Source organism: Euleptes europaea, chromosome 5 (genome assembly GCF_029931775.1).
Source record: "Euleptes europaea isolate rEulEur1 chromosome 5, rEulEur1.hap1, whole genome shotgun sequence".
NCBI classification, from domain to species: domain Eukaryota; kingdom Metazoa; phylum Chordata; class Lepidosauria; order Squamata; family Sphaerodactylidae; genus Euleptes; species Euleptes europaea.
In genome coordinates this window covers 34,448,559-34,469,933 of record NC_079316.1, presented here as the reverse complement: position 1 = coordinate 34,469,933, position 21,375 = coordinate 34,448,559, and the positions used below count along the sequence as shown (strand labels likewise).

The 21,375-nt window shown below is 39.8% G+C and overlaps 2 protein-coding genes across 2 annotated transcripts in view; both read right to left on the bottom strand.

Moving 5' to 3' along the window:
- The window catches only part of PCOLCE2 (procollagen C-endopeptidase enhancer 2), a 29,932-nt gene that overhangs the window by 6,402 nt on the left and 2,155 nt on the right, over positions 1 to 21,375 (bottom strand). Inside the window, exons 2-5 of the mRNA XM_056850149.1 lie at positions 19,024 to 19,129; positions 9,653 to 9,908; positions 8,458 to 8,582; positions 4,515 to 4,651 (exon numbers count right to left, since the gene is read on the bottom strand). Coding sequence (XP_056706127.1) covers positions 4,515 to 4,651; positions 8,458 to 8,582; positions 9,653 to 9,908; positions 19,024 to 19,129 — 624 coding nt within the window. The remainder of the gene's footprint in view (positions 1 to 4,514; positions 4,652 to 8,457; positions 8,583 to 9,652; positions 9,909 to 19,023; positions 19,130 to 21,375) is intronic.
- PAQR9 (progestin and adipoQ receptor family member 9) overlaps positions 19,026 to 21,375 on the bottom strand; it is a 43,015-nt gene continuing 40,665 nt past the window's right edge. Inside the window, exon 2 of the mRNA XM_056850399.1 lies at positions 19,026 to 19,129. The gene's annotated coding sequence lies outside the window, so the exon portion shown is untranslated. The remainder of the gene's footprint in view (positions 19,130 to 21,375) is intronic.

The window sequence follows — 21,375 nt, the reverse complement described above, 5'->3', positions numbered from 1 at the left end:
TCCACATGTTTATTGCCTCTGGCTGCATTTAATTCTAATTCTGTCCCTCATCAGCACTGTGATTCTGCTTTTCCATACAAAAATTTAGCACACTGACTAACATTCTCAAGATTTGTTAGGGCAAATTTCTTCCCATGTCACTCATCCCAGCCATTACTTCTCCTCTCCACAGTAATGAGATGCTAATTTTGCACGTTCTTCTAGGGATTATTGAACATGAATGACATTAAGTACTTCATTAAAAGGTAAAGGTAGTCTCCTGTGCAAGCACCGGGTCATTACCAGCCCATGAGGTGACATCACATCACGACGTTTACTAGGCAGACTACAGGGTGGTTTGCCACTGCCTTCCCCCAGACGTTTACACTTTACCCCCAGCAAGAAATATCTCAAGCCCTCCCCTTTGCTGTGAAGGGAAGCACATGGATGAACTTCAGACTGGGGAGACCCAGGCCCAAATCCTCAGTGAAAGCCAAACAACATGGATCTCCCACTTTTTAACAAGGAAGCAGTGGGAAGAGAGGATATTCAGATTGGGGCTGTGAATCGAGGGGGGCATTAACTCCTTCCTGCCCATGACATTTCCACAATCTAAACTGCTCCCCAAAACTACTACATGATCCAAAGGGGGAAAGCAGTTACTCATAAGCTTTCCTCTTCTGGTAAACAGCAGCTGGGTGGGCGGGAAGAGGACAATTTGAAATGAGGAAAAAATTCATCTTATAATATTGTCCAACATTATTATTGTGTTTATCAAGTATTGTATAGAGTAGCTTATGATTTATGCTAAGAGTTATTATTATGATAATCCCCATTTAATGCTCATTATTATATCACTATTGTTGCTATCATCATTTATTGTTTACTGCTTATTACGGTATATCATTGCTTATTATATGTACACTTTTTCTTCTCTTTTTCTTTTGATGTAATTGCTGCTGTGATATGGTTTCCTTCTTTATAAAAACAAAATTTTATTTTCAAAATAGAGCAGGAAAAGGATTAACCAGCCTCCCCCCACCCATGTTTTGCCTCTTACTTTTAAGCATTAGAAAAAATTAGAGATCCAATAATGGATCTCCCACCAAATTGGCTAGTTTGGTCCTCAGCAGCATCTCAAATCCTTTAAAGTAATTTTAAAGTGTGGTGAATTCAATGTTCAGTTTGGTGAAAAGCAACAGCTAGGAATATGAGTTGTTTGTTTTGTTTGATTATGTTTTGCTCCAAATAGTTCTTGTGCCATATACTCAGAGCACTTTGGAGAAATTCAGAAATTTGGGCATGTGCTCCTCTGAATTGCTTTAACTAAGCTAACTGCTGCTTCTAATTTGCAACCAAACTGTAAATCAGTCAGGTATTGTTACAGTCCTAGAGTTCAACAGGTTAAATCTACGCTTAAGGCATGTGCTCTATTATTAAGCCATGCCCCCCTGCAAGAATACTGTGTTCCAAAACCATCTGTCATTTGAAATAATTCTTTCCTTCTGTGTTTTTATCTACTGACCATTCCAGAGTTCCTTTTAATGGGAAAGATTGTTTTCTTCATTTTAAGTTGTTTTTCTTTTCTTCATTTTAAGTTGTTTTTCTTTTAATACTCGAACATTTAATAATTTTAAACAAAAGCCATTAATGCTACCTTCTGAAATAGTTTTGTCATCATACTAATATTAAAATTGCAGGCCAGCACCTGAGCAAATATACTTAAAAGTGAGCATCACTAAAATAACCTATCTGGAACTAGTTATGTCATTATAATTCCACTGCTATTTACTATCTTTTTTCAGGCTGTCCGCACTTCACTATAAGTAGTTCCTCATTACAGTGTTATTTTTAGATGCTTTTAGAGCCTGAAGATCAATTTTCTCAAGCAAGCATAATCGCTTCGCTGTAAAGATTTTTCACAATCTTAGCTGTATTCTTTGGTACAATATAATTGCTTGTGGCACTGACAATTAGAGCAAAATGTAGAATTTTATTAATGTAAATTAGGTTGATAATATACAAGTACCATGTAATTCCTTGAAACTGAGATCGCAAATATATCAGCCTCCTACAGGCTTATCAGCAGCCTAGATCTGCAAACAAAAAAATAAATTCCCCACCACACTACTCATTTTGCATTAAAATAGTCCATGCTGCAATATTCCAAATACTTTAATGGGAGAAGTAATGTTCTAGTAGGCTATGGATTATATTTAATCTTGAGTCTCTTGAGTTATTCTAAAAGCCCTGAAATTTAATACATTATCTAACTGCAGCAGGAATAATACTACGTATTTTACTTTAATAACTTAAGTTTTTTTGGTTTTAAGCTACAAATTGAGCTTAGAGGTTAACATGCATGGCCTATGTATGTAATCTGGCAGTTGCTACATATCCATTTTCTACAGTAATGCACTGATGTTCAGTTATTAAGAAAATATCTACCTAACCATCGTACTCTATGGACATTTTTGGTGGCATATCACATGAAATGCAACAGTTTTTCACAGAAATGATTAGATTGCCTCCCTGGTCTTCCTTTATACACTTTTTCACTCCATTTGCTCAAGCCCAGTTCTTATAACCATCTGTGCCACTTTCTTCCATTTCTGCCTCTGGACCTTCAGCCTTTCCAAACTGCATGGCTAAAGGTAATGGCTCCTACCAGTGGGATGGCTTCCTGGGGATGCTGGGAAAGCCCCCACATTGTTGTTGTTTTGAAGGCTATGTAAAACTGAACTTTTTTAGACAAGTGTTTTTTTTAAAAAAAAGGTTGTTCATTTTATAGGGTACGGGCTCAGAATGGACTCTTACTTGTTGATAATACCATATTTACCCCAGAAGAAGTTGCCCATAAATATTAGACACACACATATCCCATAATACAAGGTTGAACACATTATACTGCATTTAAGATGACCTGCCTGTCTGCCAGTCTGGGAGCTCCTCCAGATCTGGAAACTTGTCTGCCAGAGGAGGTGCTTCTTTCACTGTTTGTGGGTCTTCTGGCTCCTTAGCCAGAAGGCGCAGAGACGGAGCCTGCCTGCCTGATGGGTTCTGTGTGGCTGTTCCAGCCCATGACCTGGTTGCCATGGGAGATACCCTCCCCTCTCTCTTCAAGCACTACAGCAGGGAGATTCAGGGTGGCTCCTGATGAACTTGGTCACGGGACCTGATACATGAGAAGGCCTGGCTACAGTATAGGGGGATGGCCCCACCAATCACCTGAGTCCTGGGTGTGACAAGCCCCCACACAGCAGCACCTGTCATATACTCAAATTTAGAGAGAGAGAAAAGTTTTTAATATCTTGTTTTCGAGTCAATACGGTAAGTTTTCGTGTGGTTTTAAATAACATTGCAACATGCCTTGCGTCCTTTTTCGGAAAAGGTGAGTTAAAAGTGCCATAAATAAATAAATTACTCTGCTGCAGCTTGGGATGTGGCACAACAATTGTGAAATGCACCAGATATAACTCCACATATATGTAGCTCCTAAAGCATGGACTGTTGCTAAGCTTCAAGTTACCCTTGTATGCTTGCACATGTACAGAACTCTGAAAAAAGAAATACCTAGTAAACATCATAAACAATACTGCCACAATCCATGCAAATTTCTTAAGTCACAGGGCAGAAGGCTTGCAGTGTTTATCCTCCATGCAGATGGTTGTTCTGTGTGCACAACTCCACAGTGTATGAGCAGTGTTACTCAGCAATGGATTTTTTGTGAGCTGTTTTTTGTTTTGTTTTTTAGAAAACTTATATTCCAGCTCTTCAGAGAACCTGCTTGAAGCTGGTAAGTTAACAGATGTTCATAAAAAGTGGTGCAAAGCTGCTGGGTAATGAATGAACTTGATGACTGATGTGGACGTTAATGTGACCGAGTACAGCTAAGGATGCACCTTTACAACCAACTTGAAGACGGGAGTGTGCATTCACATCTGCTACTTGAGCCCACTATATCTGGATTTATAGCCCCACATAACTGAGATCAATGCTGCCTTAGGACCTACTTGTTTTGCCCCTGAGAAAAAACCAAATGGTCTGTGTTACTTCAATGTTAAAACACACAACACTGAATTAGCAAGGAAGTGCATGCCAGTCTCTATTACAGCCCACGGGCCATTCAGAAGCAGAGTAACAAGGAAGTGCATGCAAATGCCTATTCATATTACAGTCCTCATGCATTACAAACATTAATATATGAAACTACAGAAAAGAAGTTACGGCAAAACATTAATTCTGGAATGCCAATTTGCACGCTCATTCGAAGTTCTCCTTAATTTTTCATAGCCACCATAACTGTTCAATGTTGTCCTAAATCAGCATTTTGTTACTCCATTTTGGAGCTACAGTAACATTTCAAGCAAATAAAATTTGCAATAAAAGGCTAAAGGACAACAGACTTTCAATGGGAAAACCCAGCAGACTGAGCAGTCTGGCATTGCAGCAAAAATACAGGTTCTAGAGTTATACACCCTTTTCAGAGGATTTGAAAACATAACTGTCTCAGTGAAACTAGTACCATTACTTACGCTGGTGGACTGTCTCCACAGTATTTTCCAATTCGTTTAGCATCGTTTATCTCCCCACCATTGAACACAGCCACATAGTCATATCTGCAGTAGTTATCTCTCTCCACATCAAATTTTTCAAACTTTAACTCTATTAGCTGCAGGAAAAGAACCAGGAATCTAATTAAAACATCATTAATTGATGTTCCACATTAATCTCTCTACAAAATTAAAACATTTCATACCCTGTTTTGAACAGTGCAGTGCATTTAAATAAACAATTACTGTGTTTCAATGAATGCATCAATACATGCTACTGAAATTAGTGTTTTCAATATCAAGTAAGATCAAGTTCTTAATGGTTAGTAGAAGCACTTATGAGTTTGGGTTGTATAAAAGGAGTGGGAACAACAGTTTGAACCACAGAAAACCAGTGTGCCCAAAATACTATTCCAAAAATTAAAATAACAACCAAGTACTGAAGGAACAGTCAATAGGAATTATACCCAAGATTAAACAAGGCATGATTACGGCATAAAATTAATCATAAATAAATCATTAAATCATAAAATTAATGCTAAGGTTTGAAATTATTAGATAGGTTTTAGAATTATATCAATAGAAATAAATGGGAAAATAAGTTATTAGAATGTATCTTCCATTCAACTATTTTTAAGGGTAAGTGTCATGAATCTGATCTCTCTAAAATGCAACTTATTGAATTTTTGCTGAACAAGCCATCTGGAAAACAAATGCCGATGCATAGAGATATATGTCTCTTCAGTGGAATACATCTGAGGTCACTTAACACCCCCCATTCCATTGTGTGTATATTTTAATTGCCTGTTTGTAAGCCACCTTAAGTACCTATTGACAGAAAGACAGGATAAAGAAAATGAATGAATGAATCCTTACAGAACCTTATACTGCATTGATGGAGAGAACTACAGTATTGCACAACCAGCATGGGGCTCTGACAACTACTGATAGTTCCATGTTTAATTGACTAAAAAACCCCAGAAGCTCTGTTAAAGCACTTACGTACATTGACTCTTCCTTGACAAACCAGCATTATCATCATTATCTCCTGCTGCATCAAGACAGCTTGCAATTATAAAGCCATGCTTAACGATGCAATAGAAAGAAAACAGAGACAAATGTGTATGTGTAAAGATTACAGCTACTGAATCTCACCCGGCTTGTCTTCACTTAAAGCCTTGCTGAAAGGGAAGTGGGTGAGGCATAATTCAGTAAGGCCTCTCCAGACTTTTTGCTGTTGTTGCTCTGCACAGTAATTGTTGGTTGTTGGGCAGGACCTGTTTAAATCAGCTTTCTGTTGCAAGGAACGATACTGTTACCAGGAAAATAAGATTCTTCTCCCAGATGGAATATCAACTGAGGAAGGCACTGGTAAGTAGACTACGGTTGTGCAGTTAACACAACACCCACTAATGCCATCTGATTTGTATTTTCAAAATTTATTTTATTTTAAATTCTTTCATGACTAAGCATTCCCCTCTCAAACACAAGTGAGCTCATGCTGTTTTTTTAAAAAAAACCTTAAGATGTGATCAAGAATTGCCCCTCCACCTCACGGCAATGCACACAACTTCATCACTCGTTTCCTTATTTCTTTAGTTCTTTGAATTCCGTGAACTCCCTAGGCGAAAACGCATGGTCGCTTTAGCCTCCTTTATTCCCTGTTTCAGCCAGGATTCAACCAGGAGTGAACGCATGCGTTTCGCCAAACGTGCGTTCGATCCTGGCTGAAACTAAGCACTAAGGCTGCCTCCCCCCCACCATCAGTTATACAAGTACAAATGCAACAATGTCTGGATTCGAATTAACACACTGTGAAAAGAATAAAACGCACACATTTTTCCTTTGCCTGTAACAGCCACAATGGAAATGCAGAACCTTGAACTGATCAGAAAACAGATCTGAAAATCAAAGCAGACTAGGAGCCCAATTTTCTCTTGGTTCATTTCACTATTTGGCTCTCAGAAGGCATGAAATTTCAAAATATCTAGTTAGCTACCAGAAGACTTTAATTCATTGGTAGCTATAAGCCTTCGCAAGAAGCATTTTTGGAATATAATGAAAATAGTATGCTTAAATGTTTGAAACCACTATAAAAGCGGTTTCTCAAGAACAAGAACCTGTGAAGAATACACAGACAAGACAGGTATGATTCAATTATATTTTCAGATATGGCTGGAAATACATGAGACCAATCAAAGTACTCTGCAATTTGTAGATAATCAAGTTCAATGAAATCTCTGATTATCCATAGAATTGTTAAATGATCTGCATACAGCAAGCAAGGAATGTGGATTTAAGATGAATACAGGAAAAGACTAAGCTGATGTACAGTTATCTTGATCAATGTAGGAAAAAATGAAGGATCAGAAGAGTATATTTTATCTTGGACAGCTCTTTCGTTTGTAGGATTATGATCATGAGAAACAGATTAAAAGGCAACTCAAAGTGGCATGGGAAAGACTTCAGAAAGCTAAATGTAGATATGAAAAGCAACCAACCTACCAAATATACTTGAAGTTAAAGGTATTCAATCACTATGTGTCTCCTGCCATAAAATAGTTTATGGAGCAGAAACCTGGACAGTAACAAAAAAGACAGAGCAAAGATTGAGTAGCCTGACATAGCATGAATAGGCATGTTAGTAAGATTGTATGTGGTCACTGCAAGTGGATATGAATCTAGGCAAAATGACTTTGGTCAGACAAAATGAAATGGTAAGATGCCTATTATATGACTAAGTAGATTATGAAACCACAACTGGATGATGGGGAAGAAGAGCAGAGGTAATGTAATGAGCCTGGAGACTGTTAAACACTGTCAAATGGACTATTTGGTGCAAGGTAGAGTAAATATTGATATAATAAATGCCTTTGAAGGAAAATACATCCTTTAATGTTCTTAAAGGATGGGTATATAGAATAGTAAATCTGATGAAATGACAATTTGTCTGCACTTGCTCAGAAATGGTTCGTATATGTTAAATTTAATGAGAAAACCTCATTTATTTTCTTTAACAAGCCACTCTTCTTTTCAGTAAACACTTATAGCTTTAAAAGCCTGAACTGAAAGATAGGACAGCAGAAAATAACATTCCCAAAAAGTTTACTGAAGTTACAGTAGAAGAGAAAACCAGAGGCAAATGAACACAGAAGAGACTATAAAAAGAGAACTATTAGTTTTCTGTGTCATGTCAGGTGTACAGGAAGACATTATAAGAGAACTAAGTGCATTTAGAAACAGAAAATAAAAACCCAGTTTTATGCTAGCTGAGTGTTTTGTGCATGTACATGTTCATTAAAACAAGGTGTATTTACAAGGACCACAGCTATACAAGTAACTGCAAAATAATCAATACTAAAAGGTCAACCTGTAATGAGATTATGAACATTGGTGGATGTAAAAACAAGAGAGGACATATCCCAAGCAACCCTTCCAAGACATTCAGATTTGTTATGCTTCTGCTGTCACTGCTATCTCTACCACTATTCAACAGCAGGTATAATACACAGCTAATCAACGAGCAGTTTTATTAATAGGTATCTTCCTAGTAAATCCAAGCATAAGTCACTTCAAAAGTCTGCAGTCAACTGGGAGGGGCTGTGACTCATGCAGAAGGTCCCAGGTTCAATCCCTGGCAGCTCCAGTTAAAGGGACTAGGCAATGTGGAAGACCTCTACCTGAGACCCTGGAGAGCCACTGCTGGTCTGAGTAGACAGTACTGACTTTGATGGACCAAGGGTCTGATTCAGTATAAGGCAATTTCATGTGTTCATGAGAGATGCAATGGTTTCAGCACAGGTAAGTGCTAGAAACTTAGGATGGCATGGGCTCCATCAAGCTGGGAGGAGAGGCGGGAACAAGATTTTGCAAGCAGAAGGGAGGGTAGATGAAAGCTGAGATCGTGTAGTTGAACACAACTCACCTGATTCTTTGGTGCAACAATATGCCATGAGCAGGTCACTCCTGCTGGGTAATCTCGATCAGGCCAATTAGGAGTTTTAAAGGAACCAGAAGGCTTATCCAGTAGACCACCACAGTACTGATCTCCTAAAAACACACAACATATTATTAATGCAAATCATAGATTCAGTGTAGCTAAATTGCTCAACTCTCATAAAGCAAGCAGTAAAGCACAGCCTCTACAGTCTCTCTACCCAAGCCCAAATGTGCTCCAGAGCAGTGCTCCTACATTCAGTTCATTATTAAACCTCCTGGAGATCGTAACTGTGGCCTATGAATCCAGCTATTCTCCTTCCAGGCAAGGTGACCACTTTTTTTTTTTCCTGAATCACAGCACAGAGATTTCCTCCCTTAAACTTTAAAAAGGAGAAACTGCAATTCTGCACTATCTCATCTGATTGGACACAACATTTCTCCCATGCTGACCCAACACAAGCTTAGCCAGCAAGAAATATAGTCAGAAGAGTGAAATCTATGATGGGGTAAGGAGGCACATTTAAATGGGGGCCTCTCATCACAAATATGTTTTTAAAGGCACACAGCTCACAATTGGGCAGGAATGTTGCACAACTTGCCTCCAGTGGGAAGCCATTTGAGTGTTTATGGCTATGTAACTGCTGAACAAAGTTGCCCAGTAGTCAAGCCAGTCTATCTTTCTTCAGTGAAACACTGGGAACTATTGCTGTGTGGTTCACAAAGCATTTCCAATACTTCTCTGCAGCCAGTATATGTCGTATGATCCCAACTGAATCATGGATGTTCAACGGAATTTCAGTTTGTCTATTCCTGAGGATTGGGATAAAATTTAACTTTAGCATGTGAATAGTTTGAAATTTAGTTTTTCAAATATGTAAAAATTAAAAAGAACAGGGTGAAACACTGATAATAGCAAATGGGATTGTCATTTGTCCACTTTAAACAAATCAATTTAGCCAGTGAATGAGAAGAAAATGCAGTGATTGTTTTTCTTTGACACATTTGGATAAAACAAGTTAACCTTGCTTGTACTATTCTAGATATTAGACCTTTTTATATGGTTACCAAATGAACTTCAGTACTAGATCAATTCCCTTGGCTTCACATTTTTAAAAGAAAATCTACACCTTAGTTCATCTTTGTACCTATTGTTAAGTAACAACTAAGAACACACCGCATACCTCTCTCGTGTGGTTCTGCTGCAGAAAATTTCGCAACAAAGCCATTTCCGGCTGTATTGGCATCTGAAATCATCTGCACCAACATTTTATTGCTATTGGCTACTAGAGCACCAGGTCTGAAAGTGCCACAGAATCTGCCAAGGCGTTGTCCATTGACATGGCCATTGTATACATCCACAAAGTCGTATCTGCACAAGTTATCACTCTCCAAGTCAATGGACCTAAAGGAAAGGACAACCACTTTCCCTTCAGGAACCTGTGGAGAGAAAAGATATTAAAGCTTTAATTGACCATAGTATAAAACGTGCTGTAATGCTGAAAATACTACCATCTACACATTTTATGCTGCTGAGACCTACTCCCAGATAATTATACATAAGACTGCACCTTTAATATTTTATTATCTGGTATGATGATCATATAAAGTCCTTCTCAAAACTCCCATAGTTTATATATTCTTCTATAATCATGTTGCTTAGACAATTTGTTCATCCCCCATTCCATCATCAAATCTACCCATTGGTGTTACTACCTTTTATTGTGTGGCACTATCTCTCTGTGGTATAACTTTAATGCCATTGACTTTGAGCCATTTCAGGTGCAGGCCCTCCATTTGTGTGGCACGGAAGCATAAATGTATGTTCACATGGTTCATATCACATGTTATATTGTATATACGCTGGGGCCAAGGGAACCTTCATGTTTCGCCACCATATAAATTAAGTGCCCATTCAGTTAAAATTATGATCCAGTCCTACATAGTTCACTATTAATAGGCAAAATCATCACCACCAGGAGATATGTATGGTAAGGCAAATACTACTACACGCCCCAAATAATGCACAATTGCCTCTTATATGGGCCACCCACAACACTGATTTGTATTAAAACTGTTCACTGGGGGTGCTTTTCTAATGCTGTAGTAAAAACACAAGGCTGGTATGAAACTGCATGGATAAAATTAAACATGACAGAGCTATTCAGTTTCACAGCTACAATAGAAAAATTAATAAACTGTCATAATCCATGAAACATACTGTCTTATGAAAAACATCCTGCAAACTGTTACTTTCCAATCTATAAATCTAATACAGAAAGTTCACATGAAATCGTGGCATTTCTGTTAGTGCAGCATCCCAGTTTTAATATTTATTTAATTTAATTTAAATCTCACCCTCCAAGGACCTCCAGATGGTATACATGGGTGGGCCTCTCCCTCCACCCCTCTCCCTCCACCCATTTTATTCTCACAACCCTATAAGGTAGAATAGGATGAGATAATCGAAATTATCCAGTGAATTTCATGCCAAAGTGGGGAATGATTTTTGCTAGGTTATTTTAATAATGTTTTATTTGCTTTTATGTAAGTGTTCATCTCTAAGCTGTTTTGTGGAGTTAAAAGGTGGCATGTAAATATGATGGGATCCAAAAAGAGCTCCATCTGCAAGCAGGAAGCACTTCAACTCATGCAGGGTAATGTTAAGCATTTTTTTTTGTTCTGGCTGCACCCCTCCCCCCATGCTGCATTACATGCTGACCTTAATGGTTCCCCAAACTCTAGGAGCAGCTTTTTGGAGAGCAAGATAAGCTTCAGTGGGAAGGGAAGCCTGAAAGTCCTCCTTGTATGCAGATACGACTTTGTGGATGCAGTATCTGAATCCTAACATGTACATGCAGTATCTGAATCCTAACTTTCTTATTAGGAGCTGATTTGGGATAAATTGAAGCATATAACTATGGATATATGATCTAATGGCTTCTCTCTACTGTATTTTGATAAGAAAAATAAAAAGACCATATTACATTTATTCTGAGCTTTTTGCTTGGCCTCAACAGTGAGCTGTGATACCCATGAACTAACAGAAAAGAGAAAGCAAGATTACAAATCAGCAGTTTTTCTCCCACCCTTTCTCTAGGGAAAAGTGAGCTAATTTTCCCTTTCCAAGAAAAAGAGAATTATTTTCTCAATCAAAGCTGCCCTAATTTCCTAAATATTGTGCAGTCGTAGTTCTTCTCTCTGACTTATTTTCTTGCTCCCTGTATGCGTACTGCACACAAACAGTTGAGGGTTGCTGGTTTTTCTATAGCCCACAAATTCACCTCTCAAGACAAATCACTGGGGGCTAATTCAGATTTATTTCCCTCTTACAGCACTTCTATGTTTTCTGTGCATTTAGGGATATGTTTGTTCATTTATTCCAGTGATGATCCCCATGTTTCCAAGGTCTAATATCAACTTTAGCTGGGAGTTTGGACAAAGCAACTCTTTGCTTTTCTTGTACTTGTCCATTCTTGGAAGCACATCTTACATCATTGTGATGCGTGCGCAGGCCAATGTGTGCCTGCAAAGAAGCTCATTCGATGAACAACAGTTACAGGTAAGTGCAACTGTGTTTTCTGTCTCCACTGGTGGGTGCCTTCCTTACCTCCCTAACAAGGAGACTTCTGAACATTTCACCCTCCAAAATTGATGTTGAATATCACTCATAGGGCCTCTGTCTTTGCCCTTGGCTCAACCAAGTCTCTGGGAATGACCCTAAACAAGATGGTGAGGATTTTATGAATGACAGTGCCATTCATGTGAGATCTGGCTGAGGGATCACAGGATTCTCTGTGGGTATCACTTTTTTTATTCAACGGGGGGTACAAGTGGTGGTCTAGGGTTCTGGAGGCAGGGACAGAGTTGCTCAAGGAACATAAAAATAAAAGGGTATAAAAAGTTATGCACAGTTGCTAGTGTATGAAGTTATGAGAACACATTCAAAATTCCAGTTTTAAAACAAATCTTGTATTTTCTGTCTTTTAAAATTTAATTGTCTCTTGTTTGACAAGAGAAATAGAAATGTTTTGAAAGAAAAGGCAGTTTTGAGTGAAACGTAAGCATGAGGCTATGGCATGGCTCAACTATAAGGCCAAATCATAGTTTGGTTCCTTTGTGCTTGGGCACCTTCCCCGCCCCCCGCCACATGGTCTGAGTCAATTAGTACTTCTACATTAACACAAGCCATATCATTTACTACTCAACCTGAATTGGCAGACTATGATTTTGCTTCCCCTCCAAACCAAGATTGCAAACCAGCTTCAAATACGGGCTATAATCCTGGTTTGCAGGCAGCGTGTAAATGGCTCACTATGATTTCCTCTAAAGTAGAAATCACTTGACTCTGAGCATGGAAGGGGAGGTAAACAGAGTGTGAGCATGAGGGGAAGTGGTCAGGAATGAGCAGGTGAGCACACACCTCATTCACATAAAGCCAAATCATTATTTGATTTAAACCTCCAACCATACCTGTATAGTTTCCGCAGCTGAGATTTTAACACCTAATAATTATGATAGTTACTGTAGCAAGGGGAAAGGGTGGGCAGTGGAAGAAAGGATGAATAATTAACTGGATACTCAGAAGCTGATTGGAATCTCTTTTGAGCTCAGACATAGCATGCATCCCCAAGCGAAGATTTCTTTGAGCAATACCAAACTTTTCCGTGTAATGAATTCTACAGGACAGAGGGAAATTGAAGCTCACAGATTTTATTTGCCAAACTTACGGCAAAACTAGGAACAGATGGGGGAACTTTCCATTTCCAATATAGCTCTATTCACTGTTTCATAATGTCTCTCCCCCCACCCCCCGGTCAAATCACAGTAGACTTGTGGCAATCCTGTAGGGTTTTCAAGGCAAGAGACATTCGGAGGTGGTTTGCCATTGCCTGCCTCCGCGTCACGACCCTGGTATTCCTTGGAGGTCTCCCATCCAAATACTAGCCAAGGTCAGGGCTGAGAATGTGTGATTAGCCCAAGGTCACCCAGCAAGTTTCCATGGCGTGAGTGGAGATTTGGACCTAGTCCGACACTGTAACCAGTTCACCACACTGGCTCTCTTCCATAGTGTCTCCTTGTTTTAAAATATGTGTTTAGATAATACTTGCAATAGCTGAAATATTTTTCAAGAAGCCAGATCTCAGCACTTGTTATGAATGGACAATTTTCATGGACAGCTGTTACTGTGATTTCATAAATGACAAGGGTACATATCTACAAGGATTTATTTTGGTATTTTCCATCATAAATGTTTATTTATATCTGTTGTCTCAGCAGGAAAAGAAAAATTTCTATCTGTGTTAACTAACCTCATCCAAATTATAAGAAAATAAACTATTTCTCAGATGTTAAATTGTGCTATTCAGGGTTTGATTCTGCCCCCATTTTAGTCAACAGTATAATATTCCAGTTCAATGGGTTAATAAGTGTGTGTTCTTCTCAGCAGATAGGAGGCAAAATATTTTACATGGGCTGTTTCTGTCCAGTGTTCTGCTCTGCCTGTTTTCCAATTTTACATGAAGAATGTCTATAATCTGTTTTTAAAATGCTGTACAAGCAGTTTGCACTTGCTGCATTTTCAGTTCCTCTCACTGACACATTTTGGTACTCCAAGCAATAAATATTAATGGATTCTAGTGTGAATTATTCTTACATTCTCCAGCATGCTAGTTCTTATCTAGAAGAAATACAGAGCTGGAAGGGACCTCAAGGGTCATTTAGTCCAACCCCTGCACAACTCCCCCCACTCTCACAGTAAATCCTGCTCTATGTCCAGAGGAAGGCAACCCCCCCCCCCAAAAAAAAACCAACAACCACCATTCCAGGATCCCTGGCCAATCTGGCCTGGAGGTAAAATCCTTCCTGACTCCAAAGTGGTGATCGGCATTACCTTGGACAGGTTAGAAAGGGCCACAAGAGCCAAGAATTGACTCATCCCTTCCTGCCCTCATGATTTGCCTAAGTTCACAGAATCAGCCTTGCAGCCAGATGGCCATCTAGCCTCTGCTTAAAAACATCCAAAGAAGGAGAGCCTACCACCTTCCAAGGAAGCCTGTTCCACTGAGGAACCACTCTGTCAGGAAGTTCTCCCTAATGTTTAGCCGAAAACTCTTTTGATTTAATTTCAACCCGTTGGTTCTGTTTCGACCTTCTGGGGCAACAGAAAACAACTCCGCTCCATCCTCTGTATGACAGCTCTTCAAATACTTTAAGATGGCTATCATATTGTGTGTGTGTGTGTGTAAAGTGCCGTCAAGTCGCAGCCAACTTATGGCGACCCCTTTTTTTGGGTTTTCATGGCAGGAGACTAACAGAGGTGGTTTGCCAGTGCCTTCCTCTGCACAGCAACCCTGGTATTTCTCGGTGGTCTCCCATCCAAATACTAACCAGGGCTGACCCTGCTTAGCTTCTGAGATCTGACGAGATCAGGCTAGCCTGGGCCATCCAGGTCAGGGCGGCTATCATATTACTTCATATTACTTCTCAGTAATCTCCTCTCCAAGCTAAACATATGCAGCTCCTTCAACCATTCCTCGTAGGACTTTGTCTCCAGACCCCTCACAATCTTTGTTGCCCTCCTCTGGACACTTTTATTTTATTCAATTTTTATCCTATCCTTTCCCAACCCAAGTTGGGTTTGGGGCAGCTTGCAATCACATATGTATACAATAATTAAAACAGATTAAAACACAGAATTAAAATACATACAATTTAAGAAGGCCATCTAGAATCACTTCCTGCAATAAAATGTGTTCCTAAAATGAGGAAAGCCCATCAGAGTCGTAACAGAGGGCCAGAGATCTAATCTAATGTCAGTCTTCCAGGGAGTGGAGACGGGCAAGCAATAATGGAGGCCAACTACTCTTAACTGTTGCTGCCTGGTGGAATATCTCCGTCTTTCAGGCCTTGCAGAACTAAGTTAAGTCCCTCAGGGCCCGGGTCTCATTTGACAGAGGACAGCCAAATAGTCCAGGAACCACCAATAAGTTGTTCCCTGACAAGCGTAAAGCTCTCGGAGGTTGGGGATATATCAGGAGAGACAGTCCAGCAGATACAAAGGTCTCAGACCATTTAGGACCCTGAAGGTAAACATCAAAACCTTGAACTTGATCCGGTATTCAATCTGGAACCAATACAGCTGGCGGAGCACAGGTTGAATATGTGCTCTCCCAGGGGTCCCAGTTAGGACCCGCACCACTACATTCTGGACCAGCTGAAGCTTCCAGAGCAATTTCAAGGGCAGCCCTGCGTGGAGTGAGTTACAGGAGTCCCGTCTAGAGGTGACCATTGTATGGATCATTGTTGCCAGGTCAGCACGGGACAGATAGGGGGCCAGTTTTCGGGCTTGAAAGAGGTGAAAAAAATGCTGCCTTAGCTGCATTTGCGACCTGGACTTCCAACGAAAGGGAGGTATCCAAGGTCACATTCATACCCTTGACAGTAGGAGCCAGTACCAGCTGCACACCATCAAGAGTGGGGAGCTGGATTCCCTGAGCCGAGCCACCCCAATCCAGCCACAGGACCTCTGTCTTCACTGGGTTCAACTTCAGGCAGCTGTGTTCAACAATCCCACCACAGCCTCCAGACACCTGGCCATATCTCTTGGAATGGCACCCGTCCATCAACAGATACAGCTGGGTGTCATGTATTGATGACAACCCAGCTTGAAACTCCTGAATAGCTGGGTGAGGGGACACAATGTAGATGTTAAGAAAACATTGGGGAGAGAATCGCCCCTAGCGGGACCCCGCACATCAAAGAGTGTCACAATGAGATTCTCTCCCCCAGCGTGGCCCTGACCCTGACAAAATGAAGTCAGCAATTGCAAGACTGTCCCACATACTCCGATGTCAGCAAGGTGGTGGGTCAATAGATCATGGATGACCATGTTAAACACTTCTGACAGATCTAATAACAACAGCAGTGCTGACCCACCCCAATCCAGCTGTCAGCGGAGATCGTCTGTGAGGGCAACCAGCATGGTATCCATCCCATGGCCAGGTCATACTGGAATGGGTCTAGAGCCAATGTGTCATCCAGGAAAGCTGCACACGCTTAAGAAAACATCTACCCCATGTTTTAATTTCTACTTGAATCCAGTCTTTGTGGGATGTGCACAAAGATCAACAAGATGCTCCTATAATATGTAAATTACAAATGAAAATTTTACCATTTGTATGTATTTGGAAGGTTATTTTCCCAACACACTTAGTCTTCAGACAGAAGCCTAACATTCCAACACAAGTTTGTTTATTTTAACCATTTATACTCTGCCTTTTGATCCAGGCAGCTTTTAAACAACAGATTAAATACAACACACACAAAGAATTAAGATGTTTCATGCAACAGGGAATTAAAAAAAATCGGTTTCTTCTCATAACTCTTAATGGAATTCAGCTACTGAACATATTAAGTTATCCAGTTAAAGTCTGTGACAGTACCGAGTACTATTTTTACATCATATTCTTATACACTTGTATGTACTGAGGGTTCTTAGATTACTAACCTACATTACTGAGGACTGCCAAGGAGATTATGTTAAAACCACTGGCATGCGATGCTTTCTGTTTTGCTACATGAGAGACAATCGGTAACAGCTGTGTTAGCACCACAGGCTCTAGGATTGTGTCAAGGCTGTAATATAAAGTGCTGAATTTTATAGAATGACCAGCTTCTATAGTTAGAGAAACAGAATGTCTGACTTCTATACTGAAAGAAAGAAAAGACTGATCATCTTGAAAGGATACTGCTTTACACTGGGCTTAATTAGTAACTCTTACATTGGGTTTAATTAGTAAATTAATCACAAATTTCCAAAAGCGTGAGTGTGTGTCTGTGCCATCAAGTCACTTACGACTTATGGCAACTCTATGAATTAATGACCTGTAAAACATCTTACCATTATGTCTCAGCCCTTGCAAAATGATCATGAACAGCTCTGTTCAGATCTTGCAAACTGCAACCCAAAACTTGATTATTACTAAATTGCTGCTCAGCCATTATTATGTTGCCATTATTAGATTTCATGGAAACCTCAAACTATTGCTGGGATCCAGAGACATAGAGGGGCCATGAAAAGATTTGGGCAGTTTGGGACTTTTTACCATACAGTGTAAGTGTGAGAGCCAGTGTGGTATAGTGGTTAAGAGTGTCAGATTCGTATCTGGGAGACTCATTTGAATCCCCACTCGTACCATGGAAGCTTGCTGGGTGACCTTGGGCCAGTCACACACTCTCAGCCTAACCTACCTCACAGAGTTGTTGTGAGGATAAAATGAAGAAGAGGAGAACAGCATAAGCTGCTTTGGGTCCCCACTGGGGAGAAAGGGTACAAATAAATTCATTTATGATACAAATAAAGGGTACAAATAAATTCATTTATGATACAATTCACTGTTTCTGAAGAACATGTAGTAAAATAATGAATTGTTCCCCTGATCGCCATCCTGCCTTATTCTAGTCCTTTGATAATCAAACCAATCTATAAGCATAGAATGTGTAGCTGTTTTATTTGTTGTGTCCAAACCTTCCACTGCTAAACTATGGAAAAATTCCAGAATAGCCAAAAGGAAGCAGTGGCTTTAAAAGTGTGGGGAGTTCTTATCATGCAAAATTGACATTTAAAAATGGCTAGACAGCTTAATTAGAACAACGTTTTGATGTTATATGTGTTGGATTGTATTGTTTACTTGAAAATTTTCAATTAAAAGCATGCTTTAAAAGGAAGAAGTCCATATATCTGGTTTAATGTGTGTACACAATGGAAAACATGCACGTTCCCCCTCCATATAATACCCCAAAATGTGTTATCCATCATTAACTTACTCATAACATGTGAAGCAGACTGTATGTTCCTTTCTAAAGTGCTTACTGCTTTCAGTTACAAATGCTTACTACAAAGGTGCCTAGCGCCTTGATCTGGATAGCCCCAGGCTAGCCTGATCTCATCATATCTCAGAAGCCAAGCAGGGTTGGCCCTGGTTAGAATTTGGAAGGGCAGCCTCCAAGGAATACCAGAGACATGATGTGGAGGCAGGCAATGGCAAACCTCCCCTGAATGTCTCTTGCCTTGAAAACCCTATGGGGTCGCCGTGACTTGATGGAACAACAAAAAGTGCCCTTGTATAAACTATGGGCATGTCTTATGTGGGCTCCTTTAAGGGAGGACACAGGATGAACTCATTCAGTGCTCCTTATCCTTGCAGTCCTCAACATTAAAGCCTACACTCCAAAAACAGACTCTGATTTACAGCAAGAGATCCTAGTTTTGTTGGAGTCAACAGGCAAGCTCTCATTAGATATAAAAGTTCACTGTTAAATACCCTTTCCCCAACTTAAGGCATTTTCACTACTGATTTATCTGAGTAAGACTGGATGCGCTACTTTTAATCACTGCATTTAATGCAACCTTAAAGTAGCCCACCCTGATGAATTACTGTCGTGCTACCAATTTATCATCACAGGCATCCTTCACCCAATACAAAGTTCCAGTAACAGAGCAAGATTGTATGCCATTCTTTTCAGAATATTTTGTGACGTCAGAAGTTCTTACTGTGATTTTCCAAGAACACTTGCTGTTTGGAGGGTAGACTCCTGGATATCCTTCACTGCCAATTAACCCTGATAATCCAGTTACAACACCACCACATTTAAAAGACCTGGAGGGGGGGAAAGAGAGATTTACTCACTTCTGAAATAGCATTATAAAGGCTGTCATTTAAAATGACACTGATAAATGCACAGGGCATCTGAGAAAAGCAATTAAACTCTCTGTAATTGTTTAAAACGTAATACAATATAGATGCTTTAAAATAACTGAAATCTGTAATGCATACATTCATAATTGATCAGCCAGGCCTATCCCATGAGTAAAAATATGGGTACAAACGGGTCTTCTGGGGAGCCGCATTTCAGAGACAAACCTTCAGGCATGGTCATACGTTGCACATGACCACTAAACTGCTTAGGGAATAGGTTCTGCAGTTGCCTGGAAACACATGCTAAGAAGACACTAGTAAGAGTATTGATTTATTTCACCAGAAAATTTACTACTGTTCCAATTCTAGTTCGCTTTCCATACATGTATTACCTAAGAAATCTTTGCAACCACTATCCACATTTTATGCGGGAGAGAGGAACGCAGAAGGAGAAAGAACAATGTCTCCCTTTGATGCCCATACTTATTTATTTATTCACTTTATTTATAGTCCACCTTTGTCGCTGAGACTCAAGGTGGATATTGTTCCTTCTGCTGTCTGCTTCCCCATTCTGGTCCTGCTCTTACATATCATGCTGGAGGTAAAGCCACAAGCACAGCAGCACTGAGGGCTACAGCTTCTTAGACACTGGAACCCTTAAGCAGGGCTGTCTAAAGGCAGCATAATGCTAATGGGAACAGATTAATAAAGGGGGCTAAAGGTAACGTGGGGACTGTCAGGAAACTGTGCAAACCAAGGAAGGTGATGGTGCAGGAAAGTACAAATACTGTGTAGCTATTTAAAGAAGTTATACTGAACAATGTGAAACAGACTCCGGAAATTTATGAAAAGCTGTCAGAGTCAGTTCATGTATAATGAGAAACATTAAAAATAGGAAGTCACAACCCAGAAAGGAGATATGTAAGGAAAATACACATGATAAATTTAACATTCAATGTGTTCAGGGAATATGATGGAAACAAGAATTGTTCCAAGCACCTGTAGTAATCATAAGAAACAAGAGGGTGTGGTGCAGTGGATACTAGGAGTGAAGTGGTCCTACTAGGATACGCGAGACCCAGGTTCAAATGCCGACTCTGCCCTGGAAGCTTATTAGGTCACAACCTTGAGCTTGTCACATACTCATAGACTAATGTACCTCACAGGGTTGTTGTGAGGATAAAATAGAGGAAAGGAGAATGATGTAACCTGCTTTGGGCCCCATTGTGGAGAAAGGTAAGTGAAGTAAAATAAGTAAAAATTCTTTGCTACCTGGAAGAACAAATGGTGACTAGGGGAAATGATCAGAAAGGCAACTGTACCTGAAGTTCTGAGGCAGAAAAACCAGAAACCAAGTTTAGGTGGGTGGAGTAGCCATGGCATGACCACTGGACAATACTCATAAGTGATTCATTCCCATCTTACTCAGAACAGGAGATGACTCAGATGTGGAAAATTATTGACCAATGCTAAAAGATCCACAAGTCGCTGATTTCAGGCTCATATAGCCAGCATTTTACTTTCTGAGGTCATTCTGCCTCTGATCTTAAAGTCACTATTCTTCTACAGAAGAACTTCAAAGGGAGAATACAAAAGGAAGTTGTTTAATTAACATTCATCAAGAAGTTTAAGGCTCTCTAACAAGAGGGACCAGAACTATTCTTACTCACTGTGTTTATATCTTAGCTCATTCCACCCCGTTCAGATGTTAATTAGTTCTTCTATACCTAGACTTTTCTAGTTGGATTTGCATATCATGACTCACCCTAACTAGACCAATTTTACTTTGCCTATTTATCAACAGCTGAAAGTGGTCCTTATTTATTCTGAGTGGCCTGATTACTTTTTTTGAATGGATATTGTTTTAAACTGGTCCCTCTTTGTAATACCCCCCCGCACACTTTTTCTGTTACCTGCACGTTTGATATACTTCCTAACTAATGAATACTTTGTGCATCCAATGAAGTGAGCTCTAACTCTAAAGGTTACACTGGAATAAATTTTGTTATTGTTTAAGGTGCTAATGAATCCTCCCTCAAAGGCCAAAACAGCCCTGCAAAAGCCACACCCCTTCTCCCTGCCTTTTACTGACAGAAACCAAGGTTGGAAACGCTGATGTGGCTGCCTCGCAATAGCCACTGAGGGCATTCATTTTATTAACGTTACAGTCAGTCCTTCTATAGTTCTGGTTTTATTTTTTATTTTTT